Source organism: Sceloporus undulatus, chromosome 2 (assembly GCF_019175285.1).
Source record: "Sceloporus undulatus isolate JIND9_A2432 ecotype Alabama chromosome 2, SceUnd_v1.1, whole genome shotgun sequence".
Lineage (NCBI taxonomy): Eukaryota > Metazoa > Chordata > Lepidosauria > Squamata > Phrynosomatidae > Sceloporus > Sceloporus undulatus.
The window spans coordinates 138,444,247-138,470,817 of NC_056523.1; the positions used below are offsets into that span (position 1 = coordinate 138,444,247).

Sequence of the window (26,571 nt, forward strand, 5' to 3'; positions counted from 1 at the left end):
TTTTAAAAAAGCAGTGATTTATTTACAATTTTTTGCTAAAAGAAGCTAACATTGAGTCAGAGGCTTGTTAGGCACATGGCTTTTAATACAGATTTCATTTAGTGTCAAGAGTTACAGCCTTTGAAAATAATAATATTCACTTAAGTGAAATAGGAGTGACAAGCAACAGTACCCATCACTTGTTGGGCATGCTGTAGCATTCTTGAAATTTCTTGGAGCAGGCTAATCTTGTTATTTATATGGAACCTTTATTCCTTGGAGTTGAGCAATAGCCAAAGATGAGAGCAAATAAGAGGAGGGCAATAATGACAGTGAGAAATGAAGCCAATACTACTAGTCCCCCAAGAGCCCAGTCATTTGTCAGAATCCGAGTTTTCAGATCTTCCAGAACTTGAGTAGCAGTTTGTGTTGCAGCTGACATTGTTTCTAGGCCCTAGAGAGTTAGACACATACTTAGTCAACAAGATTTTTATGTTGCCCTTCAAAATAAGTATTTCCAGGGCAGCGAAGAATACTAAAATAATAAAAACATCAAAACCTGGAATATTTCTAGAGTAAGAACAGCAAATTAAATTGCAGCATCACCAGAGTAGTTTCAGGTTGTGAGGGCTCCAAAGGAGGTCTATTCCCTTTAGCTTTTGTAACAGAGCTCTTAACTGCTATTTTTAAAAGGTTACAGAATACCATGATTAAACACATGATTAAGGCTTTCCTACCTCCAGTAATTTAAGCACTGTTCTAGAGCTTAAAAGCCCAGAAAAATAGAAGGATCCTTGCCTAGCACAGAATTGTGAATGTTTCTTTGAGTTGCCTATTGCTGTTTTTGACCTATTAGACAAAAAGATACACTCTTCTTTCCTTTCTCCTGGTAAAACCATAACTCTTCTAAATAGTCAAAACTGAAGAAAATGACAAACAAAATATATAGTGTTATATATTCTACAAGGATTTTCTGAAGTGTTTTCATTTGCTAATTTTTCTGGAAATGCAGTTCTCCTTTGCATTGCCTCTCTCCAGGTGTGCTACAGTTACATCTCTGTTATACCTATAATTAGTGGGACTTCAGTGGAGAATCCTCATCTTTAGTTGCACTTTGTACATTAAAAAAATTGAAACTGAAAATGTGCTAGCCTGTGACAATCTGATTAATTTGCTTTAATGCAGGTATGGTCCTTGGGAAATCTAGGTATCTGTTTGCTCAAGAAACACTTTCAGATACTAGTTAGTAGTCACTAGAAATAAGTGTATACTTGCCTTCCTTATAAATGTGTGTTCAGGCTTGTTATCTGTAAACATAGCTGACCTCAGAACATGCTGCACCACTATTCAACATAAGATTTTTCATTTATATTATGTTGCTCTTGCTGTATTCGCACTGAAAATCAAGAGCAAGTGAGCTTTACCTTTCTGCTCCACGGAAGGTTTCTGTCCTCCCTGAGCTTGTCTTAGGACACTTGTGTTATGGTTTGACAGGTGCACCATCCTGGTCAAACTCCCCACTTGATGTTGTTCCTGGAGCGGGTTGCATGTGGCCTGTGTCAGATGCTTGGAGCCAGAAGCAAGAGCCCTTGCTGACACTACTAGCATACACTAGCACTGTCGTCACACAAAGTACGTGAACCCAGACTGGGGTTAGGATTACTATAGGACAGGTGTGTGATCTTGAAGCTGAAGAAAGGGTGAACTATGAGTATTAGAACACTCATCCTCCATTCACACCTGAATAGAAGCAATCATATAATCTCACTCTGATGCCATCCATTGCAGTTGCCCCTCCGTTTTCAAGGACTTGAGATCTGCGGTTTTGATTATTCATGGAGGGGTGACCTTCATTAAAGTTAATGGTGCATGCGGCCATTAAATGTTATGGGGCTTTAATATATGTGGATTTCTAAATTCACCGGGGGGGGGGGGGGGGGAGCCTGGAACGGATACCCCACAAATTCAGAGGGAGGACTGTAGCTCAAAACAAGTCCTGAAAAGTGTCGAAGTCTTTATACTTTGTAGCTCTTTTCAGTTCTGAAAACCCTGATAGAAATGTCTGAAGCAATTCTGGCTGAAATTAAAGGTTTCCTTAAAGTTACATAGGATTGTAGAGAATTTTGCTGTCCAGTCACCTTTTAGATTGCATTGCTTACAGGTCTATTGTTACAACATCTAAATAAAGCTTGACATCTCTTTGGAAGCAGCTTGTACTTTTAATTCCCCTGCTCTGTTCTGTTTTCAATGAAAGAACATGTGGATTATTCTCTCACTTTACATTTGCTGCTGTGCAGAAACTGAAATGATGCAAGTGCAGGGAGAATAAAACATCAGCTAAATGTCAGTATATTTGTATCTAGCCCAGCTATCTCAATTTTGTCCTAAATGCTGCATAAAACAGGAGGGGATTAGGGAAAACCATCCCTCCCACACAAAGCCATGATTAGGAATCTGAGACATGCAGTTATTGTTTGTGTACACCAGCAGGAAAAATATTTAGATAATGCTTCCTTGTTAAAATAAAAACAATGTGTTTTAGCAAAGTCATTTATGTGTTGCTTAATAAACTAATAAAAACAGAAGCTCCAGAGGCAGACTTTATCTGCAGTCCTGCAGGACTCTTGGTTTTCTACAAATCATTTCCCATCAAATGTTGACCATGCCACAGAAATAACTGGAAATATTATCTTTGGAGTATTAGACAGACTGTTGGGATGCAGCAGAAAGCTGTTAATGATTCTAATATATTTTTGAGAAAGAATAGAGGAAGACTCTGTTCTCACCTGAAGTTGTGTGTAGTTTCCTTCTCTGAACTCTGCCAAATACGCTCTGCCTGCTTGGAAGACTTTTCTTAGTTACATGAATAGAAGGGTAATATCAAATATTATTTGTTTGTATTTTAGCAAATAATTAACCCAGCCAGTAGATATTACTCCCCAACTTTGCAGAGGTTTCTGGGAGGGTGCAGTTTATTTCAACACCTGAATTGTACAACTGAGCTTCCATGTTATGTATGACTAAAGTTCAGTAATAGTTCTGCTAGAATGCACATTGAACAAGACAATTAAAGAATATAGCCTTTTGCTAGAAATATGTCTTTGTTCCTTTGTACTAATAATATTAAAGATCAGACAGTGTATTGAACTTTCAAATCTCTTCCACAGTCTAGGGGCGGCTGAAGAAAAAGTCCTCTGGCTGATGGTTGCCAACATAGTCCTGGCTGACTGGACTAAACATCTGCCAGAGGATCTGAGTGTACATGATTATAAGGGAAGAACTGATCTTGTAGGTAATCTAGACCCAAATTGTGTAATTTATACTGTTGATGTTATTGTGCATTAGAAAGGTTTGGTAGGATAAGGATGCAGTTTATATGTGGAGAATCCTGTAGATTTTTTTTAAAAAGCTTGCCTTGGTGGATAGTCAGTGAGTTGTTGACCCAAGCATCATCCTTGGAAAGCCTATAGCTAGAACGAGATGGAGATGACCAGACCCTGTTTGTCCTGCCCCCATCCCCAGCATTCAAATACTGGATGTAGTTTTTCTATCAAGTAATGGACACTGATAAACATCTCCTTAGAATTTTTCTGATCTCCCTTTTGAAGCCTCCTGCTTGCCTTTTTTGTGGCAATGGTTTCAATATATGGTTCATGTACTCTCTGAAGGAATATTTCCTTTTCTTGGCAAGTGTGTTGAGAGAAATTCTTCTGCTTACACAGTCAACATCATTCTTAATTGTATAATGGTACAAGAGTACAAATGTGCTATAAAATTTGTTTTATATTCTCCCTTGCAGTGCAATCTTATGCATGTCTACTCAAAAGTAGCTTCAGCTGAGTTCTGTGAGGCTTACTTTCCCTTAAGTGAATGTAGGGTTGAAGCCTTAAGACTTTTCCTCTTAAACTGAAGGCTCTACTCACTTCAGCCTTAATTTCTAAAATGAGACTGAGGAATTTGTGGCCTTCATGTGTTCCTCACTGCTATTTTAAGGAATATTCTAGCCCAGTTTCCTTTGTCTCAAGAGGTGAATTGTCTGGGCAAGCATGATGCAGCCCACATGTCAACAGTGAGTGAAGCCTCTGCTGCTTGCTTGTTCTATCCCCTTCCCTGGCATGATTTTCAAGAATATTCATTAGCCCCTGTGAAGGCGTTCTTAAAACCATACTAACCACAGGAGGAAATGGGTTGGGGACACTGATCATTTTTGTTGTCCCTGTTCTGTATTATTGTCTGCTCCAATATTGCTATTGTGATGGGACAAAACTGTATACAGTACTTCAGATGTGTCCAGTATAGAGAGCTATGCAATAGTAGTATGTTTGCCCATGTAAGTTCAGCCCTTTCCTTAATAAATCCAGGTTCTTCATCTGATGTTGCTTTAGCACATTGTTCTATCATTTTTCAATGAACCTTATTGTAATTTCCAAACCTATCACAAATAGTTAAGGACAATTTAAACTGTATCAACACACCGGTAAAATTAGTACTTTTAAAAATCCTGAAGTACATCACTTTGCATGTACTTTAAATGTTGTTAATGATTCTGTTTCAGAATCCAAGTTCTTTTGTTCTGATTAGATTTCTATCAATTTGAATAATCCACTGGGTGCCATCTGTAGCCTTGTGTTCATCCCAAAGCCTCATTGTTTCCCCAAGTGAGTCTTCTGAAAACTATAACTGCAGCTGTCGCATGATTACAATGAGTAATTTATGACTCCATGTAATTTATCCAGACTGGGTAACAATAAAATATTGTATTAAGTGGAAATTCACTTACATTAGGTAGTGTTGGCTACTTTAGGCTATACCGACATATGTTGGACATGATTAACAGGCCAGATAAGAATTTTGAATACCTAGGGAGAGTTTAGGGTGCTAACACTAGAAAGCTGGACAGATTATATTTTGGAAATTTACATTCTACTTAAAGATTTGTTTAAAAGAAAATCTGCATTCTACATTTTACAGAAGTTGGCTCAAAATCATGTTTTGGTTGTGTGTTTTTTAACATGGTCAGTTTTGTTTTTATTAACTGCCCCCGAGTCAACCCCAGCTCATGGTGAACTTGTGGATGAGACATTACCAAGACCCCGTATCCCACTGATCTGTTTAGGTCCTGTAGATTCAGGCTGGCGACCTCCTTGATTGAGCCCAGCCATATGGCATGTGGTTTTCCTTTCTTTTTACTTCCCTAGCATTATTGTCTTTTTGAGTGAATTATGCCTTCTCACGATTTGATGAAAGCATGACAGCAGTCAGTTTACACTATATTCATGTACACTTGTCCCTCCACATTCACTAGGGTTAGGGGCACAAGACCCCCTGTGAATATGGAAAAACTGCAAATAACAAAAACTATGTTTTTACCTGAGAGGACATCTCTCTATGAATCTCTAGGTCCTCCAGTGCAACTCTGTGGTCAACGTACAACGGGCACTGATCATAGAACTGCACTGGAGGAGCTACAAATGTCTAATAGTGACCACAGAGTTGCACTGGAGGACCTAGAGATTCCTAGAGAGAACATATTAATCAAATCTGCAAATATCAAAGCCACAAATATGGAGTGATGAGTGTATATACTAGCCTGTGTTCATATCATATGTGTTTCTCTCTTGTCTTTTTTCTTGTCCATTTTTCCTCTCTCCTCTACCACATATTTTGTATCTGTGTTGATATTTTTAAAACTCTGCCCCCGCCAAGAGAAAGATCTGCAAGTTACTTATGACTTTACAAGGGAGTGTACTCTAGAATAATTGATAAATTAGCATTTCATAATACTGACTTCCTTCCAAAAAGTCAATGTATGATTTCATAAGCAGTGGGCTCTCTAGGGAGCAGTTAAACCAATTCTTGGAAGTGTGTGGCAGTAGTTTAGCATCTGGTGGTATGCAGGTTTCGTAAGTGCATTTAGAGTAACAAATTTCCTGCATTTAGAGTAACAATTTTTTTTATGAAGAGCAATCCACCCCAAACATAGGAGACAATATAAATGGACACACATACCCAAAGTAGTATTTCTTTCCCTTTAATTAGCAGACTCAGTTAACTACTTAAAAGACTTTAAGAAGCAACACTTTAAGCTTTTATTTACATAGTTTTTACCCAATGTAAATAATACTGTCTCTCCCCCCCTTCTCCCCCCATCCCAGGCCAGTTTTAGCCCACCAGAATTTGGGTGGTATACAGTTGCAGTTATTCGACATGAGAATAAAGGGCTAAATACTCATTTCCAGAATGTTCCTTTCCCAATGGCCACCTGAGAATACTGGTTCGTTTGTTTTTTTAAAGATCATGGGTGATCTTAACTACAACCGTCTAATAGTCTCTGCAAATTTGTAGCACAGATTGTCTCTTTAATGTTCTCCATTGAATAAACAGAAATATTAGCTCATCCAAAGCTTTGTTTTATCATTGTACTGTGTTGCTTTCTTTTCCTGAGATGTGTTCTGGCAGTGCATATTTAAACAAACAGTCTTACGTGAAGTCAGATTAATTTTGGCTGTTTGAATGATTGCTGGTTCTACATTTTTGTCTTGGCCCTACCACAGAAGACAGTGGCTCCTGAAACAGGGCACACCCAGAATAAATAAGCTGGTGTCTTTTAATCAGTCTGTAATGAATTTTAACTTAAAAAACAAGAACTAATATATGCATATAGAGCAAGCAGGAAGGATCTATGAACAAATTTACTGTTGTTTTAATGCAGGCCTGGGTAAAAAGTGCCCAACAAAGTGAACACAGAGAAGCAGTCCACCTAGGCCTTGATCAGTTTGTTTTTCTAGTCTGGTTGGGATTGGAGAAGATAGCGGATGCCAAATACATGGGAAACTACAGCTTGAAGGGTCAGAAAGTTGTGGAGCTCAGACTTTAAATATGCAGTAAAAAAGTGCTGTTTGTTAAATAGTTGCACCAGATATGTTTCTTCCACTTGAGCATGTGGATCCACAGCTTGCCACTAGACATTTGTGAGATTAGGTGTGTTATGCTTGGTAGTAGCAATGTTTGACACCCATTCCTTCTGGGTGATTACTTGTTACAGATCTTGTAAGAATTTGACACTAGTGTACAATAGAGCCAAAGAGTCTGTCAAGAGCAGTCACATATTCTGTGGTTTTCTGTGAATGTTCTATTATATTGAAGCAGTCCTAAACATAGCTTTTCAAGTGTTCTCACAAAGATAAGTTTAGTTAACAATACTACATGTGTCATTTCCTCTATTGTTTCCCTAGCTGTAACTTGCACACCTTGAGCTTCATTGACTAATGATCTAGGAAAAGAGATATAGCACTTATCTGTTGGCAGTATAGCTGGCACAAAAATTATACTACTGTTCTACCCTGAAAAGTTGCACTGCTTCCTCACTCTCCGATTGTCAGTACTGTCCATTTCTTATGAACTGACTTTTTAAGAGGAAAAATTTCTAATGACCTTATTGCAGTTGCATAGACATAAGTCTAGATGCTTCAGTCTTGCAAAAGCCAATGGAGGAACAATACACTAATTTTTCTGGGAACCAGACAGCTCTTGTCAATGGTTGCATCTGGCCAGTGTGGTCTTTATCAAGGTGGCAAAGGGGGAAAACACTGAAGCTGACCACCCAAACAGAACACTGACAAGGCTTTCTTATTCTTCTTGTAGCTTTTAAAGCATGATGAGGAGGGAGAATAATAATTCTTTAAAACAGTTACTTCATAGAGTAAGCACTTCCTGCTTATTCTGTCCCTTTCAGAACATAATCCTTGTTTGATAATCACCCTGCTCCTTGCTTAATAATCACTATATAGCCGTGCAGGAGTAGTTAAATGCATCTCTTTAAAATTTAAAAAAAAAAACCTACAAGTTAAAAATTAAAGTGTATTATTTAGACCTGCAAAGCCCAGTGAGATTCTTTAGATAATTCTTTATTATCTGCTTGTTGTATGTTACAGTTTTGACAGGTCCCCCCCCCCAATCTGGTACACTACAGTCTTGACCATAATCTAGATAGGAAGGCTTCTAGATATAACATCTTAGTTTCTGATGACCTTGCTAATCCTGTCACTATGGCATCAGTGCATTTAATTCAATAGATTATGGCAGTGTTTTCCCTCTCCACCTTTTCTGCTTCCATTTACACATGCCAGACTCCACTGTGTTTGCCTTGTACATGAGTAAGTCATCTGGAGTTCCCTAGAGGAGAAGCCAGATATACAGAGAATCTGCCTTTCTTGATGGGGTTTCACTTTTACTGTATTTGTAAACCATAGCTGGGCAGCTCATTCTTGGCTGTACATTTGCTTTACTATTTGTCATAATACCACCAGCCAGCTGCTGCACACATTTCTTGAATTAACACAGCCCTCTCTGTAATTTGTCATCTTGGTCTGGATAAATATACTTTAAACTACTGGCCACAATGAATGGTGCATTTAGCTTCCCTTTTATGAGTAACCTATAAGAGACTCTGAAATGAAAGGTTGTCTTTATTCCTTTCTTGGGAGCACTCCTGCCAAAACTGCCTTAAGTGTGGCGTTACTGCTACAAATATAAACTATTCCTTAGAATATTTCCCCCCAGAAAATGTTCTTAGCTTATTCCATTTTCTTTGTACTAAAACTGGTTTATAACATGCAAATCAGAGAATTTTGTGAGGGGAAACGAAAATACCAAATTTCCTTTACAAAGATAAGGGAAGAGAATGATAGTCACTTTAAGGTAGGCACATAAAACAACATAGTATTATAAACATTCAGTATCCTTTCACCTGCATATATGGAAAGGCAATGACAATTGCAAATAAGCATATTTGTTCTCTTTGGCATTGTCGTTGCTAAAAGAAGGGAGATTGCTGTTGTTTTTATTTTGCAGCCTCTGAGATTATGGGTCAACTGCAAGACTGCATTGTCTTTTCTCCTGTATTAGTGATTTAGTCGGACATATGATTTAGTGTTCTTGGCTATGGACAGTTGAACAGCAAGACAAACCACTGTTCATGTTACAATTTGTTCTGCTGAGCATTTGCACGTAGTTTGGAGTTCAATGCGTAGTCCTGATACTCAGCATCTCTCTAGAAATCTCCCATGTCAAGAAGTAGAACTTGTTCTAATCCATGCCAATTTCTTTGTGGTATTTTTCTGATTTGGTTTTTCGTTTTTCATTGTGGCCAACTGTGTCACTCTCATCTCAGTGTCTTGATAACAACATTACTGTTTCTAACAGGACAGGGAGACAGATCTTGTGAACTCCATGACTTCATCAGTTGCATATGATGGCCAAGGCACTAGACCCTAGTCCATTTGAGGTTTAATCTCTTCCTCTTCTCCCTTTTCCTTTGCTTGGTGTTTTCATCTGTCATCTTGTTCTGTAGACTGATGCACAAGGCTTTTCCTCTGCCAGGATCCAGTATGGTCACATCTTTTTTTCCTTATACTTTTTACAGTCTATTCTTAATACATTCCTATGCATGGACTGTTGGCTGAACTTGGATTCTCCTCGTCTTTTGGTGAGGGCTTCCATTGCAGCAACGGCTACAGCAACAACAGCATGCTATGATCATCATTGAAAGTATTGTAGCTAACACATGGAGCAAAAGGAAACCAAATTAGCTTCTGGAAATGCCAGGCAGAAAATGGGGCAAATCTAAACCTCTGTGTAGTGAATAACATAACAAAAAAGGGACAGTTGTGGTTTTTAGATATATTTCCTGTCCTTTAGCATTAATAATGTAGCATGATGTTATAGATGCTCTTAGCAAGAACTATAAGTTGGATGTGACCAAACTAAGTCTTAGGGATTGTATTTGTTTTTAATTGTTCAGTTTCATGTTCCTACAAAAACATTAACTTTCCTTCAGTCTGCATGCCATAAGAAATGCAGAGAGGGAAAATACAGGAGATACATATGAATGATACTGTACATATTCATGTATAATTCCATCAATTTTAGTAAAAAAATTGACCCAAAAAACCTGGCTTTACTTATCCATGGGTCAATGTAAGTATGGCACTTTTAACTGTTAATAGGGGAAGAAATAGCGGAAATGCCTGTCACACCCCAAGATGTCATGCTGCTGCATTTTGGAGCAATAATATATATATTTTCTTTTTGAAAAAGGCTTGACTCCTGGGGAGCCCTGAAGACCACAAAAACAGCCCTAGCCCCAACCAGAACAGAAATAGTGAGAGGCTGGTTTTGTTTTGTTTTTTTAAAGATTGATTTGAGTGTCCACTGTAAAACTAATTTCTGTCAAAATCCTCTTGCTGTATGGATAAAACCAAAAAAATGGGTGAGGCCATCAACTCAATGCTTTATGTGGGCTTGTCCAGATAGTACTAACCTATGGTTTTGCATTGTGTGCAGGCCAGTCTCATTTTTTGACAGTCTGTATTTGCTTTAATTTTTCTAACAGTGTTGACTGAAGAATCTTTGCATGGATTGCACCATCCCACATAGTACATTTCAATCCTGATTCTCACATATATGTTAAACTCATAGAATCTTAGAGTTGAAAGGGGTAACAATGGCTATCTAGTCCAACCCCCTACCATTCAGGAATACACAAACCACTCCTGAAAGATGTCCATCCAGCCTCTGTTTAAAGTCCTCCAAAGGAGAGTCCCACCCTACTCTGACACAATCTACTCCATCTTTGAACAGTTCTTACAGTAAAGATGTTCTCTTTAATATTTAGGTGGAATATCTTTTCTTGTAGTTTGAATCCATCTCTGTTAATCACTTATTAACTTTTTAATTTCTAATTATCCATCACATGCAAAAACTTTCATGATACCAGAAACATTCTACTTTGTATGTACAAGGTCCAGATAATCAGCACTAGCTATTAATATCAGTGGTGATAAATCATGTACACATTGGTCTGTGTTGTCTCTTTACGTCAGGAAATTTCAGTGCTTATTCATAAGTGTACATGTCTTGAATCCTGGTCTTAGACCTGGAACAAAGAAGTGCCTGCACAAATAAACATATGCATGTGATTTTAAGAAAATCCTACTCCTGAACACGCTCCATGGTAATTTCACTCATGGAGAAATCTTTGCTTGCAGTTTTAGGTGGGCAAAGGCTGTATGGTTTTAGTGCTTGGACCTATAGCTGTTAAGACTCTGGCTGGAAAGCTGTTACAACCTTGTAAAGTATACCTCAGTTAATGAAGTCGATGTGTTCTGGTGCCTATCGTAGAAATGACATGGAAAGAACAGGGATAGATTCCTAAACAACAAGAAAGATCGGCATTTCAACATGTCTCAGCAAATTTATTCTTCAAAACCAAGAGTATGTCTATATGAAATGAAACAAATGGATCACATAAGACTTGTGTTAAGTAAACAGAAAATAAATAAAATTTGAACTCTTTAGAGACCACTTGAAGGCTTCTCCCAAAATGCATTCAGGAGGATTTTTATTTCACTAGTTTCCACTTTTCATATGTTCATATATTTCATCATATTGGTGGCCAGACATATAGATTATGCTACATTAACATGTTTGGTGTAGGTGAGGCAGGCTTATCTACTTTTCCCTTTCCCCCCAGTTTACCTGTTCATGCAGCCTTAGTAAGGGATTATGTCAGCTGCTGCTGTTTACTTACTGTAGGAAAGCACCCACTGCTACAGTAGGATCAGTTAGATCAGAATCTCCTTTTTCCCTGCTCAAGCTTAATTGCATTATTTACTGTAGACATGCTGCTGCAACCTGACACCCAAAGCCTGTGTTTCTACAGATCTCCTTCATCATTCTCTCAATGGCAATGGTGTTAAAAAACAAGCTTCCAGCTAGGCAGGGGATGAGAAGGATATAGGGGCTGGACAGGCAAACAGATTCTTTGTAAAAAGAAGCTTCCTTCTCAGAGGCTTTATTAACTGAGGTATGCCTGTATAGTAGGTCCTTGTTATGTGCTAGGGTTTGGTTCCAGGACCCTCTGTGAATAAGAAAATCTGAGGATGCTCAAGTGCCATTAAATATAATGGCATTGTAAAATGATGTCCCTTATATAAAATGGAAAATCAAGGTTTGCTATTTGGAATTCATACTTTTTTGGAGTATTTTCAAGCTGTGGATGTTTGAATCTGTGAACAAAAAAATCTGTGGATAAGGAGGGCTGAGGTAAGTTACCCCAAAGCAACATTCAATTTAACTGAGACTTCTGGATCCCTATTTTCATAAATATGGATATCTCCCATGCCATTCACTTGATTCGCTTGTGCTGCATTCGCAAGTATGAACAGATAAAGAGTTTTTATTTAATCACGTGGTAGAGTTTAGCAGTGTAATCCTGTACTGTACTAAATATTCTTTCTCCTGTGTGCAGGACACTCCTGAATTGTGATCTCAATGTTAAAGTTCTTAAGAAAGCAAAAGAGAGGACAGAATTTTCAAAAGAGTCTATTATTGACTTTGTAAAAACACAGTAGTCCCCGATCTGATGAGTTGCAAACATATGAAAAACATTGTACTTACCAATGAACAAGATAATGACAAAAAAGCACACAATTTCAACAGGTTCAGCCTTGGGCAATCTCTGCAGCTTGAGCCATAGCTTGTTACCAGTAGCATAGAGTTCATTCTGAAAGTCCTTGTAAGACATTGTCTGGATCAGCCCACGTTTTGTGACACTGGGACACAAAAGGATGAAAGATGAGAGGAGAATACGTGAGTGTATTACTGTTGACCTCACTTTATGAACACCAGAGAAAAAGAGCTGTCTTTTCTGTGCTGCTATATCTAGCTCACCAGCAAAACAAGTTTATCAGGGTTCTGCCCCTGGATTCCAGTCATGTGCTGCTTCTCTGGAGGAGGCTTGTTAGATACATTCAAACCCAACAAAAGCTGGTTTCTCAGTTTTTACTACCATTATTTCACAGGTACAGCAATATAAAAGTTTCTCCTAAATTATTTTAACTATACAAAAGTACAATACTGTATATGTTTTATTTATTTAAATACATTTATTTAAATCCAGCACTCCCATGTACAAGCCAGTCTTCTACATTGACAGGACACTGAGAGTTAAAGCTGGTTCATAACTAGATCGCAAGGGTCTTTTGATCTTCCATTAAAGAAATATCTTGTTAGGTGTCTAATTAACCAGAAATGCCCACTTGTGTCTCGGAAGAAAGCAAGCCCTTTTTAAAAGTCCATCTCACTTGAAGTGCATGATGATGTGCCCGCTATACTGAACAGCATTCCACTAATAGACATTTGCTTTTGTTCTAGAATTTGTTAGATTCCATCTACTTCTTGCTATGTTCTAAGTGTTCTAGCATCAGGTAATGGCATTTAGGAGTGATATTATGAATTCAGACCAATATCTATCTAGGGGCATTTTAAAATATATTTCATAAATACACTGTACTTGATTTGCAGTAAGTTGAATCAAGACACGGTCATACTTGCAGTAGTTATGTACCCATTGACACTAATGAGATTTAAGTTAAGTACAGTGGACCCTTGTTATATGCTGAGGTTTGGTTCCAAGATCCCCCAGGTATAACAAAATCCGTGGATGCTCAAGTCCCATTAAACATAATGGCATAGCAAAATGGTGTCCCTTATAAAAAATGGAAAATCAAGGTTTGATATTTGAAATTTTTACTTTTTTTGAATATTTTCAAACTGTGGATGCTTGAATCCATGTATAAAAAATCCATGTATAAGAAGGGCCAACTGTATTACTAATTTAAGTCCATATTTAATTGTTCTGTTTTGTGCAAACCGTTACATTATTTTCAATCTTTTGTATCCTGTGCATGAAAATTGACTAATTAAGAAATTAAAAAATGTGGGGAAAGGTTTCTAGGGTATTCAGGCTACATGTGTACAGAAATATGTATATTTGCTCATCTTGATGGCAGCAGTTAATTGACTTGTCCATGTAAAGCTTCCAGCTCTTGAGCCAATTTTCCACAGCAGCTTAACATTCTTAAAGCATAAAGAGGTTTTGGGTTGGGCAGAAAGTCCTGTTGAAAGAATTAAGCCTTCAGGGTTTGGTGAGAAGCAGAACATTGCACGGGTGTGCCACTGCATGGCTTAGGACAGATTCTACTTTACAAAAAGATACATTATATGTAGGAATGATATTAGTTACATCTACAGATACGGGGTTTTGAATTTTCCAGACAGAAGAAATGTTGCAGGTTTTTAAGCAGAAAGCTTAGAATTCTGTACAGGAATCTGCACCCTTTTGTTTTTATTGCTAGAGGCAATTTGTGGAAGTGCAATTTTGGCAGAAAGGGGGTAGTGATCCAATTAATGACTTGTCTGTCCAATGGGGAGGGGGAACTGTCTCATTTTGAACTTGTTTTTCTCCATCCAAGTAAAGCAAGGTGCTACAAAGGAAGCCAAGAGTCAGGAGAACTGAAATAACTTTTTGAGAAAACAATGTGATATCACAGCAAGGCAGCTTGCTCTGTTCAGCTCCCTGCTTTATGTTATCATGTTAGCAATGTTCATCCAGCAGTCTCTTTCACACTTCACAAATATGGCCAGGGCTGGGGAGTAGGAGTAAGGAGTAAACGAGTAAGAGGTTTTTACAGGAGTAGGAGTTGGAATAAGGAGTAACAAAATATATTGTACATGCAAACACCAAAAAACAATTTTATTATATTGCACTAGGGAAGGGATTGGTAGGCAAAGAGAGACCCTTGCGCACGCACGCATGCATGCGCGCGCACACACGCACACACACACACGCTAGCCTTACAAAGCAACTGGGGCTTTTCCTCAGAACTGGGGAGTAGGAGTAAAAGAGTAAGAGGTTTTTGCAGGAGTAAGAGTTAAGAGTAACATTAAGAAAAACTATCTTACTCTGGAGTAGGACAAGGAGTAACCCCAAAATCACCACTACTCTCCAGCCCTGAATATAACACATCAGTCCTACTGTAACTGCCACTGTATCTATCATGTCTCTGTCCTATGGAGTCATGAGGTATTTAATTACGTTATCCTTCAGAAACTCTACTTCCTTATTAAATTACTAATCCCATGATTCCATAGAATTCAGCCAAAGTTGTATCAAAGTGCTATGTCTGTGTAGTTTGAAAGAGATCTAGGTTTTGGGAGCTAGGCAAGAGGAAAAACTTTGTTTTCTGACATGTAGATCTATTCCATGTTGGCTAAGTATTGTAAAACTTGCCAACATCATGATAATTCTGTTGATACAATATGTCTTTAAACAACAGAAATATATTTTGATTGACAGGTGACAGTTGAGAATTGACAGTTGGAATATTTGATTGGTTGAGAGGTATGGCTGAAGCAGCAGTGTGTGTTTATTGCTGTGTGTGTGTTTGGAGTTGTGAAGCAGACTTTGAAGTTGATTATAAATCAGAGTTGTGTATGTATGTATGTATATGCTGTATTATATTGTAAATATATTATAACTGAATATAAAACCTTCCAGGAACATTGAATGATCTGCTGTGTACATTGCTTTTGGCTGTAGCTAAGTGATTTTTATCTAGACCGCGCCAGGAGTTGGCCTTGTTCTCAATTATTTCTTGCCGACAAATTCAGCACTTTTATTTTGTATATAGAGAGTGAAGATGGCTTAATGCTTAAAACAGATAATTCTTTTTAAGAGATGTATGTTCTGCATTAGCTTTATCATTTTTGTGGTTCAAGGGAATCTCTCATTTCTATTGTCATGCTGCTTTAGGGGGAGAATTAATGAAGTACCCATAAAAAAAGAATATCCAATGGGCCTATTGCATTGCATAACATCTTTTAAATGAACTATTCTCCATGAAAAAATTCAACCACTTAAGTAAATAGCTCATCTTTAAAAAAGAAATCTACTTTGGCTCTTTTCTTACTAGGCTATCCTTCTCCACTTTGAATAAGCCACTGCCCAGCCAAATAGCACTTCAGCTGCTATGAAAGTTAATTACACTTCCTAGCAATCTTGGCATTTTCTTCTATGCAATGATATGATGTAGTAATGGTTGCAAACTTGAAAAGCAAGTTTGCCATTCTTGTCAACAGATGATGGATTGCAGATGAATAAATAAAAGCATTATCTGTTGTAAAATGCTTTGTTAGATTGCTTCCATCTGGGTCCTGATAGCATAACAGGCACCATCTTCCCAGAAAATGCTCCAATAAGGAATTGCATGGTCTTTTCCTTTCATGTGGTACATGAAAGCACTGTGATGACTTTGTGATCATATGATTTCACCTTTAGGAAAAACTCTGTATGTTTCTCGCCTTACCCCTTAATGGATGGTCAGTGGCTCATAATTGTGCTTTGCTTATATCTCCACACTAATCCAGCATGAAATTATTTGGAGTCTCCAGTCACTGAACTTTAAATTATAAGTTTCTTATATTTAGAGGCATTCTATGGTTCTAGACATAGTGAATGGAGAAGGGAGTAGTGTTTTTGCTTTTGGTAAACCTACTGTAACAAGTGAATAAATTCAGCTTTTTTTTTCAGAAAGTGAAAAATCTCAAATTTCTTGGCCTTAACAAATAAGGGAATTGGTGGCTTAACAGTTATGACACTGACTCTGATGATTGCAAGATCGGCAAGTTGGCAGTTCAAGGCCCAAGTGCTGGGTGAAGGAGTGAGCTCCCATCACTAGTCCCAGCTTCTGCCAACTTAGCAGTCTGTACGCCTGTAAAAGTGCAAGTAGATAAATAGGTGCCACTTTGGCGGGAAGGCAACAGCGTTCTGTGCAGTTATGCTGCCACATGGTTACATAGTTTTCTTTGACAATGCTGGCTCTTTGGCTTAATAACAGAGATGAGCACTGCCCCCTACAGTCGGACATGACTAGACAATCTTGTCAAGGGAAAACCTTTACCTTTAGCAAATAAAATAGAAGATGTTCCCATGAAAGTGAATGGTATTTACCAGTATACTTGTATCCATCTGTCTTGTCAGTTTGAATATGCAAATACTGAACAGAATTACTAGCCATTGGTCCATCTAATCCACTGTCATCCACTATGACTGACAGTGTTTCCATAGGGTTATAGGCAAGATTTGTTTCTAGCCCTATTAAGAGATCCTAGGTATGCTTTGATGATCTACCACCCGATAACTCACTAGAAAAGACAGTAATGCTTGACAAGGTGGAGGGCAGCAGGAAAAGAGGAAGACTGCATTGGGGAAGGAAGCCACAGCCCTTTTTGTGCAAGAACTGAGTAGGGCTGTTGCTGACAAGGGTGACTTGTAGGTCTCTCATTCTTAGGGTCTCCATAAGTCAAAGTTGACTTGACAGCAGTTAACAACAGGAAACTAATCAAACAGTGAGTAGGCGTAATCCTGCTTATCTTCTGAAATCTGATGAAATTAAGTGTGTTAAGGATACCCAGACTGACCCTTTGGCCATCCAGGAGAACACCTCCTGAAGGTTTTCTGCATCACAATAAGCATACCAAAATCCACAGGGGTGTATAGGTAGCAGACATGGTTATCCAGTGTGCATCAGCCCATGACTTGTCATGATACCCCAGCACAGTCATGACCCAGTAGACAGAATGTTCATCATGGCCCTGGTGAACTGAATGCCAATCATGATTATCCAGAAGGTACCTAGGATGCTATGGGGAAAACATCTACAGTCCATTGAATGAGGAAAATGATAACCAAGACACTTTTGAAGATGAATACAGTCAGAAGGAAATAGTTCTTCTTTATTGTACTTTAAATGACATATTTTAGTGAGACATATGGGACATTTATATCCATTTGTGAACTACAGTGGTACCTCGGGATACGAATTACCCAGGTTACGAATTTTTCGGGATACGAATAAATCCCATAGGGATTTATTGTTTCGGGTTACGAAGGTTTTTTCGGGTTACGAAAAAACCCTGGCGCTGTTTTAAATGGAGCCGCGGCAGAGCCGCGGCTTTTTTTCCATTAGCGCCTATGGCAATTCGGGTTACGAAGGTTTTTCGGGTTACGAAATTAGCCGCGGAACGAATTAATTTCGTAACCCGAGGGACCACTGTATAAGATAGCTTCCAGATTTAGAAAGAAAACACCAGTATTTATCGTCCCTCTGTCGTTTGGAAAATAATTACAGTTGGGTAACTGTCTTTCAAACCCCACATAGCAGGACCTCAGTAGAAGAATTTTTCTTCAGACGGCATGGATTGGTTTGCAAACATTGACCACAGTGAATTACTAAAACTAGTTTGGCACCTTGTAAGTCTCTTTGAAGGTTTGGCTTTCACATTGTGGCCTGGCATGGACTTGTGGAATGAAATCCTTTTATGAGGAATTAGCTTTCATGCAGGAGATGAAACCTCTGAAAAGTTTACTGTGGCATGGTTCAAATTGAATAGCTGCACCAGCTTCTTTGCCTCAGAAATAGTTTTGTACCACTAGAACATTAAAGTTCATTAGGAACATAAGAAGCTTCCTATTATTGGGCCCAGAACATTGGTTCATCTAGTTCAGGGGTAGGCAACCTGCGGCCCGTTGGGACCGGCCCCAGCCCGGTCCTGCCGCCGATTGCCGCCGGGGCCTTTGGGGGGCAATTGTCTATAGAAGCCTCAGAAACATGCATTTATATTAACATTTTTTTAAAATCAGCAAATTTTTTCACGTGTCCTCCATTTTTAAAAAAAAAAGTGTCTTCCATTTGAAAATTTTGTCCTACATTTGTCCTGGTTTATTTATATATTTAATTTTTTTAAAAAAAATTATTTATTTATTTATTTATTTACTTCGGGCCCCCCAGTTGTCTGAGGGACAGCAACCCGGCCCCCGGCTCAAAAAGATTGCCTACCCCTGATCTAGTTGAACAATGACGAGCAAAGTTGTCTTAGGGTTTCATGGCTGGGCACTTTACCATCTCTACTTGGAGACGCCTCAGATGCAGCTTGAGGCCTTCTATGTGAAAAGCGGCTATTCTACTGGTGAGCTATGATTCCTATTCCTAATTGAAAATGGATTAAAACAAATAAAACTAAAGCTATATATCTTCAGTCTTTTTTCTTGCACATGCATTGTGTGAAAAAAATAATATAAAGAAATAACTAGGAAGCCTATAGCATGTGCTTTGATAGGTGCCACATTTATACGGTCAGTTTTTGACACGAAACATCCCCATTAAGTAGAGTTATAGATAACTATTCCCTAGTTTTGTTTCTCATATACCATGATCACTCAAAAATATTTTATGCAAAACTTCTGTAGTTTCTGTACAAGTTTTTTTTTAAATGCTAAAGACGCAGATTGCCAGGTGAGCAAGCCCCCATGCCTCGCCATAAGTTAAATTTATCTTTCTGTCTGTGAGCATGAGGCCTGGTGACATAATTATAACAACCATGAAAACAGGCCAAAACAAAATGTCTCGCTTATACAATGCAGAATCCAAGAGGGAAGTGACTGAATGACAGGCCAGGCAAGGGTAATATAAACTGTGAGCCCCCTGCCCCCAACCAGTGGTGATGGCCACAATTCTGGAACAGGAGACATATTTTAAAGTTCTGTATAGGCAGAACTGCATCACATCTCCCTTCCAATCCATCTCTTAAGCTACTGCTGCTCCCCTAATAGAACTAACAGAGTCATTTCCTGGCTGGGGAGAGTAAGGAGCAGTAGAGACCCTTACTCTCCCCAGCCAGTAAATGTAGCTGGACACAGAACAACAGGCATCTGAGACCTTCCAAGAGTCCCCCAGAGCTCTTGGAGGATGATGGCATTGCTGTATGTCCAACTGTAGGACATAGCTGAACACTGTTCTGATCTTACACTCTTAACTGGCCAGTATGTAGACATGTTGAGGAAGCAGCAACTTAAAAAGTGCGTCTTGATGGGGAGGTTGGTCATTACATGATCGGTAGAGAATTTCAACCTTTGCAGTGATCCAGAAAAAGGGATTAAACAGGCCCTTCATAAGGCACTTAGAGATTGCTAGCTGATGACCCTTAGAACCCAAGAGGGAGTAGTAATTTAATGAGTTTCTTCTGTGTGTTGTTTCAATGTTACCATGTTATAGCGTATGAACAGTGGTTCTGGAAAAAAAAATTACAGGGAAATGTTACTACAGAGTGGCATAGATTTAATCTTTTACCTTTTAATCTTACAATCCATGAAAATGTTTACTGTGGATGTCCTTGACCTCCAGGATGTCTTTTAGTTCATCACATCCTTCTGAAGTGCCTTTCTACTATGTAGTGAGCAGCACATCAGCTGTGCAAGGTCAAGGGATATCTTATGGAATTCTTGGAAAGGGACAGTCCACCTGCTTGCGAAAAGCAGCTGTTTTTTGGTTTCTCCAGAGCATGACACATTCAGTTTGTTTCTGATATGAATGGACAGCATACAGTACTAGCTTGCTGTACTGTATAGCCTGTGGCAAATGCTCTTTGGCAATTGTGCTTTATGGAGACTAAGAGGCCTCTTTACTCTATGACAGATGGTAACACAAGCCAGGTCTCTGCCTCCTTATTCTCAGACATATGTTTCAAATTGTGTTTCTCCATAGCTGCTCTGCATAAGACTTCTGCCAAACTCTTAAGGATATTTTTGCCAGAAACCACTGGGCTGTTTTTCTCTTGTACCCTCCTACATTCTTGCTTTTTATTTAACCTTTTTCTTTCTTAATATTCAAATAACAAGAGCAACAGATCCCTATAAACAAACAAACACCATGTAGTTGTTTTCATAATACAAATCTTGGGATTTAGACATCTTTCAGAAGGAAGGACAGTCTAGTTAATTATTGTGCTCATCTGCATGAGTATTCTAACATCTTTGTATAACCGGTTTGTCAGAACATACACTGTCCATGTCACTTGCAAGTCATCCAAATTGAACGAGCACCTGAAAGTTTCCACTAGTGTGTCATGTGAAGTGGGGAGTAGTAGAAAGAAATCAGCTGGAGAATTTGGCTTGCTTTGTTTTACTGTATTTTATTTTTTTCCTCTGCAGGCAACCCCAAACAATACACTTTATTGAAAATAAGTATCTGGATGCCAGCCCAAAGCATCTCTACAACTATTGTAGCAGTTATTAGGTGTAATTGGCTTTGGCAGCAAATTATGAACAAAATGTCTTAGTAGAAGAAAACTCTGACAGGTGGCAGCAAAAGCTGAGCTACCTCTCTTTTAAATGTTCCATGACTGAATGCTGTATGGGTATAAAGATCCTGCCAGAGGCCTGGAATTTTAGTGTGTTGGAATGGAACTTAGGAGACCTAGTTTTAAGTCCTGCCCAAACCAGGAGGCTCACTTAGTGATCTTGGCCCAATCATTATCAGCCTTACATGGTTGTTGAGGGGATAAAATGGGGGAGAAGCATTACGTGCCTCCTTGAGCTCATTGGAGCAGCCTATAACTAACAAATAATAAATGAATAAATTTGAAACCTATCCAGAACATACTAAAAAATTAAACCATCCAGTAGGATGTAACTAATTTAAACTTGGGCCATGGATGCTAAAGCACTGTGAAGCTTTTTTGCTACCTGTTGTGTTTAAGGTCTGCAAGTGGCTGCTACAAAAGATTGAATAGAACAGGAATTCCCCAAATGGGCAGTATTGCCTCCCTGGGGGTGGTGGAAAGATCCAGCGGGATGGTGAGGGGAGCAGTGAGGGAAAAGGGGTGGCAGGGAGGCCTTCAATCAAAGTACTGGTGTGCAAGAAAGACAAGAAGAACCTTCAAGACTATAATGGGAAGGAGGATTCAGAGCACATGGTGGTAGGGGAGAAGCAGTGGCAAAAATAAGCTTTCACATGTGGGACCCCACTTAAGCTTTGTGAGCTTTGTTGGGTCATGGCTGGCAGGTTGGAGCTACACTAATGTTCCTGCTTTCTCTCACTGGACAGGCTGAAAGAAGAGATAGCAGAAAATACATTGTTGGAGTGGGGGAGTAATTTGACACTCTGTGGGGAAGACACATCTCTGGGAAAGGAGGGAAAGGGGTATCTGAGATCAATTTTTGGAAAGAGTCCTTTGCCTCTCTCAGATGGAGAGTCCTTCCTTGTGGGGGTGAAAAGTGGGAAGCTGGCTGTGTCCCTCTCTGTCTCAGCAAAAAATAATAACGAATCTTTCCTCATCAGGGAGAAGCTTCTCTCTTTGCATTGAGTAACCTTGGGAGCACCAACTGAGCAGCCAGTTGAGCAGTAACCAAAAAGCTCTCACCCACGCCAACTTTTGCTGCAAGGCCAGCATGATCAAGAGACTTCTTGGTTGCTGCTTGACTGGCTGCTTGGTCGCTGCTCCCTTTGCACCTGGTCACCCTCCAAGCAGCAACTGAGCAGTCAGCCAGTTGGACTTCCTTTTCATGTAGGGCTGGTGTGGGTGAGGAGGAGGAGGTGGCCTAGGCCATTACTACTACTGTATTCGTACGTGAGAGGCTGACGCAGAGAAGGAGATGGTGACGCGGTGGGTGCGGCTGTAGCAGATGGTGCTGGCCGGCTGACTGCTGCACAGACATTAGACCTAATATCATGAAATAGTTTTAGGGAGTGCTAGGATTGTTGACCAAGAGGAAAGGAGGCAGTAGCCAGAAAAAACTTTGAGGACCAGTGGAATAGAATTTTGGAGCACCGTGCTATTGGCATGCGGGTGACACAAAACTGCTTGTTTTTATGTCCACTTGAAAGAAGAGGAGTTTCAGCTCAGGACAGACGAGGACAAATAAGTTGATCATTAATCTGGAAAAGGCAGATGTAATGATGGCAAGAGACATATGCAATAAAATGCAGGATGCAGCATTTTATTTTTCCTGAAGTTTGGTTCACAGGACCTGAAGACACCCTACTCCAGAATTGCATTCTCCTACAGGCACATTCCTCCTCCTTGGGGCCCCTCCACTTTTGCAAGTGAAGGGAGGAATGGCCAGGGTTTCTACTCTTTCTACTTGTGGCATTTGGTTGCATTGTCCAGGGAGGCATCCTGGTACTAAGTCTGAGCTTTTTTCAGCCTGAGTAGATTCCCAGTCTTTTAGCCTGTTGTTCTACTGAGACTACTTGCTGTTCCTATTGTTTTTACCCATTCTGTTTATTGTGTTTAACACTTATAAAGCTCAAGACTGAAAAATGGATGGTAAATCATCACTATAAATCAACACAAGTATCTTGACGTGCCTCAAGACCCAGTCTTGACCCTGGGTGCTTAGGTATCTTTTCTGATATATTAGGCAAGCCCTGTCAAATGAGTAAGGAGCAGACAAATGTCATTGAGGCTTTTATGAAATTTGGGATCTGCTGTTGTGGTTTGCGTGGGGCTGTCTTTAAAAGTGATATGGAAATAGCAGCTGATGCAAAATTCCTACAGGGTTAATAAAGTCCATGAAGGTGGTGATTGTTGGTCTCTGCAGCTCTCTCTGGCTTGAATGATTTCCTCCTTCCTTAGGAACCTACCACGTACTTCTTAAAATCTTCAGCTGGTGTTGTGTGTGGAAAGACAAACGTGTCCAGATGTGGACAGAATTCTCATGGTAGTTGTGCCTCAGCTGTGGAACTCATTCCCCAGGCATAGCCAACATGTGCTAAGATATTCTTCCTGTTCTAGCTGTCATGTTGGAAATAAATGGCCGGCTTTAAATCATAGTTTTTAATGACAGTTTTTTGCGGGGAGATCTAAAATCTTTTTATGGACTGGTGTCTATATTCTTTTTATGAGTCTGAGAACTTTCTTGAGGATCCTGTCAAAAGTGGGGTCCAACTTTTATAAAATGCCTTGTATGGATTACAGTTGGCCTTTCTTATAGATGGATTTTTTTACACGGATTCAAGCATACACGGTTTGAAAATGTTCAAAAAAAGTGTAAATTTCAAATATCAAACGTTGATTTTCTACTTTTTATAAGGGACACCATTTTGCTATGTCATTATATTTAATGAGACTTGAGCATACACAGATTTTGTTATACACAGGGGATCTTGGAACCAAACCCCAGCATATAACAAGGGTCTACTGTACTTTTCATGACAATGACTTCTGAACAAGCACTAAGGGTCACAAGTAAATCATGAGGATCTTTATTAGATGAGTTGGTAGTTGCTGACACAGAGTAGCAGCAAGCATTGCTACATGCTGTCTTGGGTAGGAAACATTGGGTAAAAAGTTGAATTCTATTCATATACTCTATTTGTAAAACAGATTAAGAACCTCTGCTTTAGAGTATGGTCCTTCTAAAGTTCTCACCAATGTATAGCAGCTTGCTCATTTGCAGAATAAGCAGAATCTATTCAATGAGATTTGTTGTAAGTTCAAGATGGTAGTCTATTACAGTAAAAACAAGGAAGGTTCAAACAATATAAGACTAACAAAATATTGTTGCCTAAATTTACATAAGACAAAGCCTATTGTGTGTGTGTCAGCCCGAATACAGAAAGAAGGATTAGTCATTATTTTAATTTATATTTACAAATGAGGTTAAGCCAGTCAGCACAGTGTAACCAGTTCCAAAATGCAGAGTACTGGTTATGAACATTCATAGCAAGGTGTTGCTCATACAGATAAACACCCAAAGAGGTACAAGAATTATCTATGGTAAGTGATAGCCATTCCCAGGACTTGTTTGAACAACATGTCAGTGTGGAATTTATTACTAAAATGTACCTCAATAGCTTCATGGTAAAGTGTTCTTTTGGAAAAAAAAATTGTTGTTGTTTCTGGAGCAACATTAATCTATGCTACAGAGTGTTTAGGATGACTGAAATGTTCTCCAAAGGCTAAATTACTCTTAACTTTGGGGGGGGGGGTAACAATTCATCTTCTTGTGTAGAGACTAGCCTCTTTTGACTTATGATAGGTGCAGAGAGAGGAGTTAGTGTAGTGTAGTTGTTTGAGAATCCCTGCTCAGCCATGGGAACCCACTGAGTGACATTGGGCACAACACACACTTTCAGCCTCAAGAAAACTCTGTAATAGTTTCACCATTGTTTTGGAAACAACTTGAAGGCACACACAACAACAACAAAGTTGCAGAAGGCCATTGTTGCCAGATTAATGGTATGTTTCACCTTTAAAAAATATGCAGTTGGACAAGTCTTTGATGGTATGGCTGATAGTGATAGTGCTGTCACTAGATCTGTTCCTTGGTTTGTGTATCAACTAAATGGGCCATCGTTGTTGATGGATTAGTAACAATCTGTTTCCAGCGGACATGCTTCTGTCCTTGTGTTATGTGTTGTAAACAGTATCCGTGTGTGCACATACTGTGTTGCCTGCTATGAGATGTGTGTCAAAATCCAGTAACACAGGAAACAACTTGAAGGCACACAACAACAACAACGTTGCAGAAGACCATTGTTGGCAGATTAATAATATGTTTCAGTTTTTAAAAATATGCAGATGGACAAGTCTTTGATGTGTGGCTCATAGTGCTGACATTAGATTTGTTCCTTGGTTTGTGTCTCAACTAAGTGGGCCATGGCCGCTGATGTATTTGTAACAAACTGTTTCCAGCGGACATGCTTCTGTCCTACCAAAGCCTGTGTGTGGAGCATTAGTAATTCTTTAAAAACAAAAATAAATCCACACCTTATTCCTCAGTAAAAGACAGCATTAAAACCTGGGCTGTCTTCCTGCAGTTGTTCCATTCTAAGTTTACTGGAGAATCAAGTGCATGTATACAAAAGTTGAATTTCACTATTGGCACAAAGTCCAGAATACTGTACTGACACAGATTCTGTTTTGTGTATGATGGTGGTAGGGCTCTTTGGTTGAAGGCAAAGATTTTTGCTGTTGGGACAAAATGTGCTACAAATTTCAGCAACCGCCACATAATTTGGCAACTTCTGTAGCATTCCTTCAAAATCTAGTTGTATGTCCTGGGAGGAGGTTCTCTCATGGCTGTTCTGTAAACTAGTCTATGTATGTTAAAAGATAATACAAAATTCCTTTAATCTGAATCATTTAGTAGAGCTATACAGGTTGTTGTTGCTACTCCTAGAATATTACTTTCTGTATTACTGATTTGGAAGCCTTTCAGTGCCTAATTCCAAGGGGGAATGTCAGAGAAAACAAGTAAACATGCAGAAACTGAACTCTCTTACAGCAACATAACTTGACTAACCCCATAAAAAGCTTTTCTTTCACCACACCACATTCCCCTGCTTACTTTGTCCTACTCACATGCTTTCCTCTGCCATCCCAAATTGCAATACTTTCTGTAAAGTACTGACCCAGACTTAAACAGCCCTGGCTTCCCTTGGCCAGATGCCCCTATTCACATTGCTTGCAAATTAGGACAAATGCAGACAAAAAACAGCCTTACCCAGGAAGTGTTGCAGGACTGGTGGTTTTGTCGACTTCTGTGTTTGTTTTTTTGTAGTCATTTCATGTCTGCTCTTCTCCTCATTTTTGAACCCCTCTGGTCTCCTATCTCTTTCCTTGTTCTGCTTCTGTTGTCCCTGCTGCTGACAGCCAATTGCTGTCTCTGTCTCTCCTTACTGGCTCTCATTTTTCCCTCCCTCCCTCTCTTTTTTTTGTTGTTAGTCGTCCTGGAGATGTGAAGTCTCATATTACATGTGCAAAGGAGAGAAGGGAGCCACCAATGGAGCCTTGCTGTCAGTAAAGACTCCCCAACTCAGAGTTTACAACAGAAATCAACACTTGCTGCTCCTTGTGTAACATTTGTTTTGCAATACACCGTTTCTTTTCACTTTACTCAAACAGTTC

The 26,571-nt window shown here is 39.2% G+C and overlaps 2 protein-coding genes across 6 annotated transcripts in view; one reads left to right on the forward strand and one right to left on the reverse strand.

Moving 5' to 3' along the window:
* On the reverse strand, nucleotides 1-26,529 carry SMIM5 (small integral membrane protein 5). 4 transcript variants are annotated; one of them, XM_042451074.1, is made up of 5 exons: nucleotides 26,168-26,529; nucleotides 24,091-24,168; nucleotides 12,439-12,593; nucleotides 2,766-2,815; nucleotides 1-433 (listed from the first exon to the last, which is right to left on the reverse strand). In XM_042451074.1, the coding sequence occupies exons 3-5, from the start codon at nucleotides 12,563-12,565 to the stop codon at nucleotides 236-238; spliced, it is 375 nt and encodes a 124-aa protein (XP_042307008.1). In that variant the 5' UTR covers nucleotides 12,566-12,593; nucleotides 24,091-24,168; nucleotides 26,168-26,529; the 3' UTR covers nucleotides 1-235. The 4 variants fall into 4 exon arrangements, 3 of the variants coding, with proteins under 3 accessions (XP_042307008.1, XP_042307009.1, XP_042307010.1); XM_042451075.1 differs by lacking the exon at nucleotides 24,091-24,168 and having other exon boundaries at nucleotides 10-433; nucleotides 26,168-26,494; XM_042451076.1 differs by lacking the exons at nucleotides 1-433; nucleotides 2,766-2,815 and adding an exon at nucleotides 5,995-9,537 and having other exon boundaries at nucleotides 26,168-26,492.
* Nucleotides 1-26,571, forward strand: part of LOC121922112 (ATP-dependent DNA helicase Q5-like) — a 43,935-nt gene that overhangs the window by 13,530 nt on the left and 3,834 nt on the right. The window contains exon 9 of one of the 2 annotated variants that reach the window (XM_042451073.1): nucleotides 1,474-1,848. The exons of the other annotated variant lie outside the window; for it this stretch is intronic. Within the exon in view, the coding sequence (XP_042307007.1) occupies nucleotides 1,474-1,504 (31 nt within the window). The 3' untranslated portion in view covers nucleotides 1,505-1,848. Of the gene's footprint in view, nucleotides 1-1,473; nucleotides 1,849-26,571 lie in introns of those variants that run through there. 2 annotated transcript variants of the gene reach the window in all.

Coding starts and splice junctions, on each gene's coding strand:
- SMIM5 (XM_042451074.1), bottom strand. CDS start 12,565: ATGTCTTACAAGGACTTTCAGAATGAACTCTATGCTACTGGTAACAAG. Junction 2,816..12,438: donor TGTCATTATCTTGTTCATTG/GTAAGTACAATG, acceptor TCTTCCAAGCAG/GCAGAGCGTATTTGGCAGAG. Junction 434..2,765: donor GAAACTACACACAACTTCAG/GTGAGAACAGAG, acceptor CTAACTCTCTAG/GGCCTAGAAACAATGTCAGC.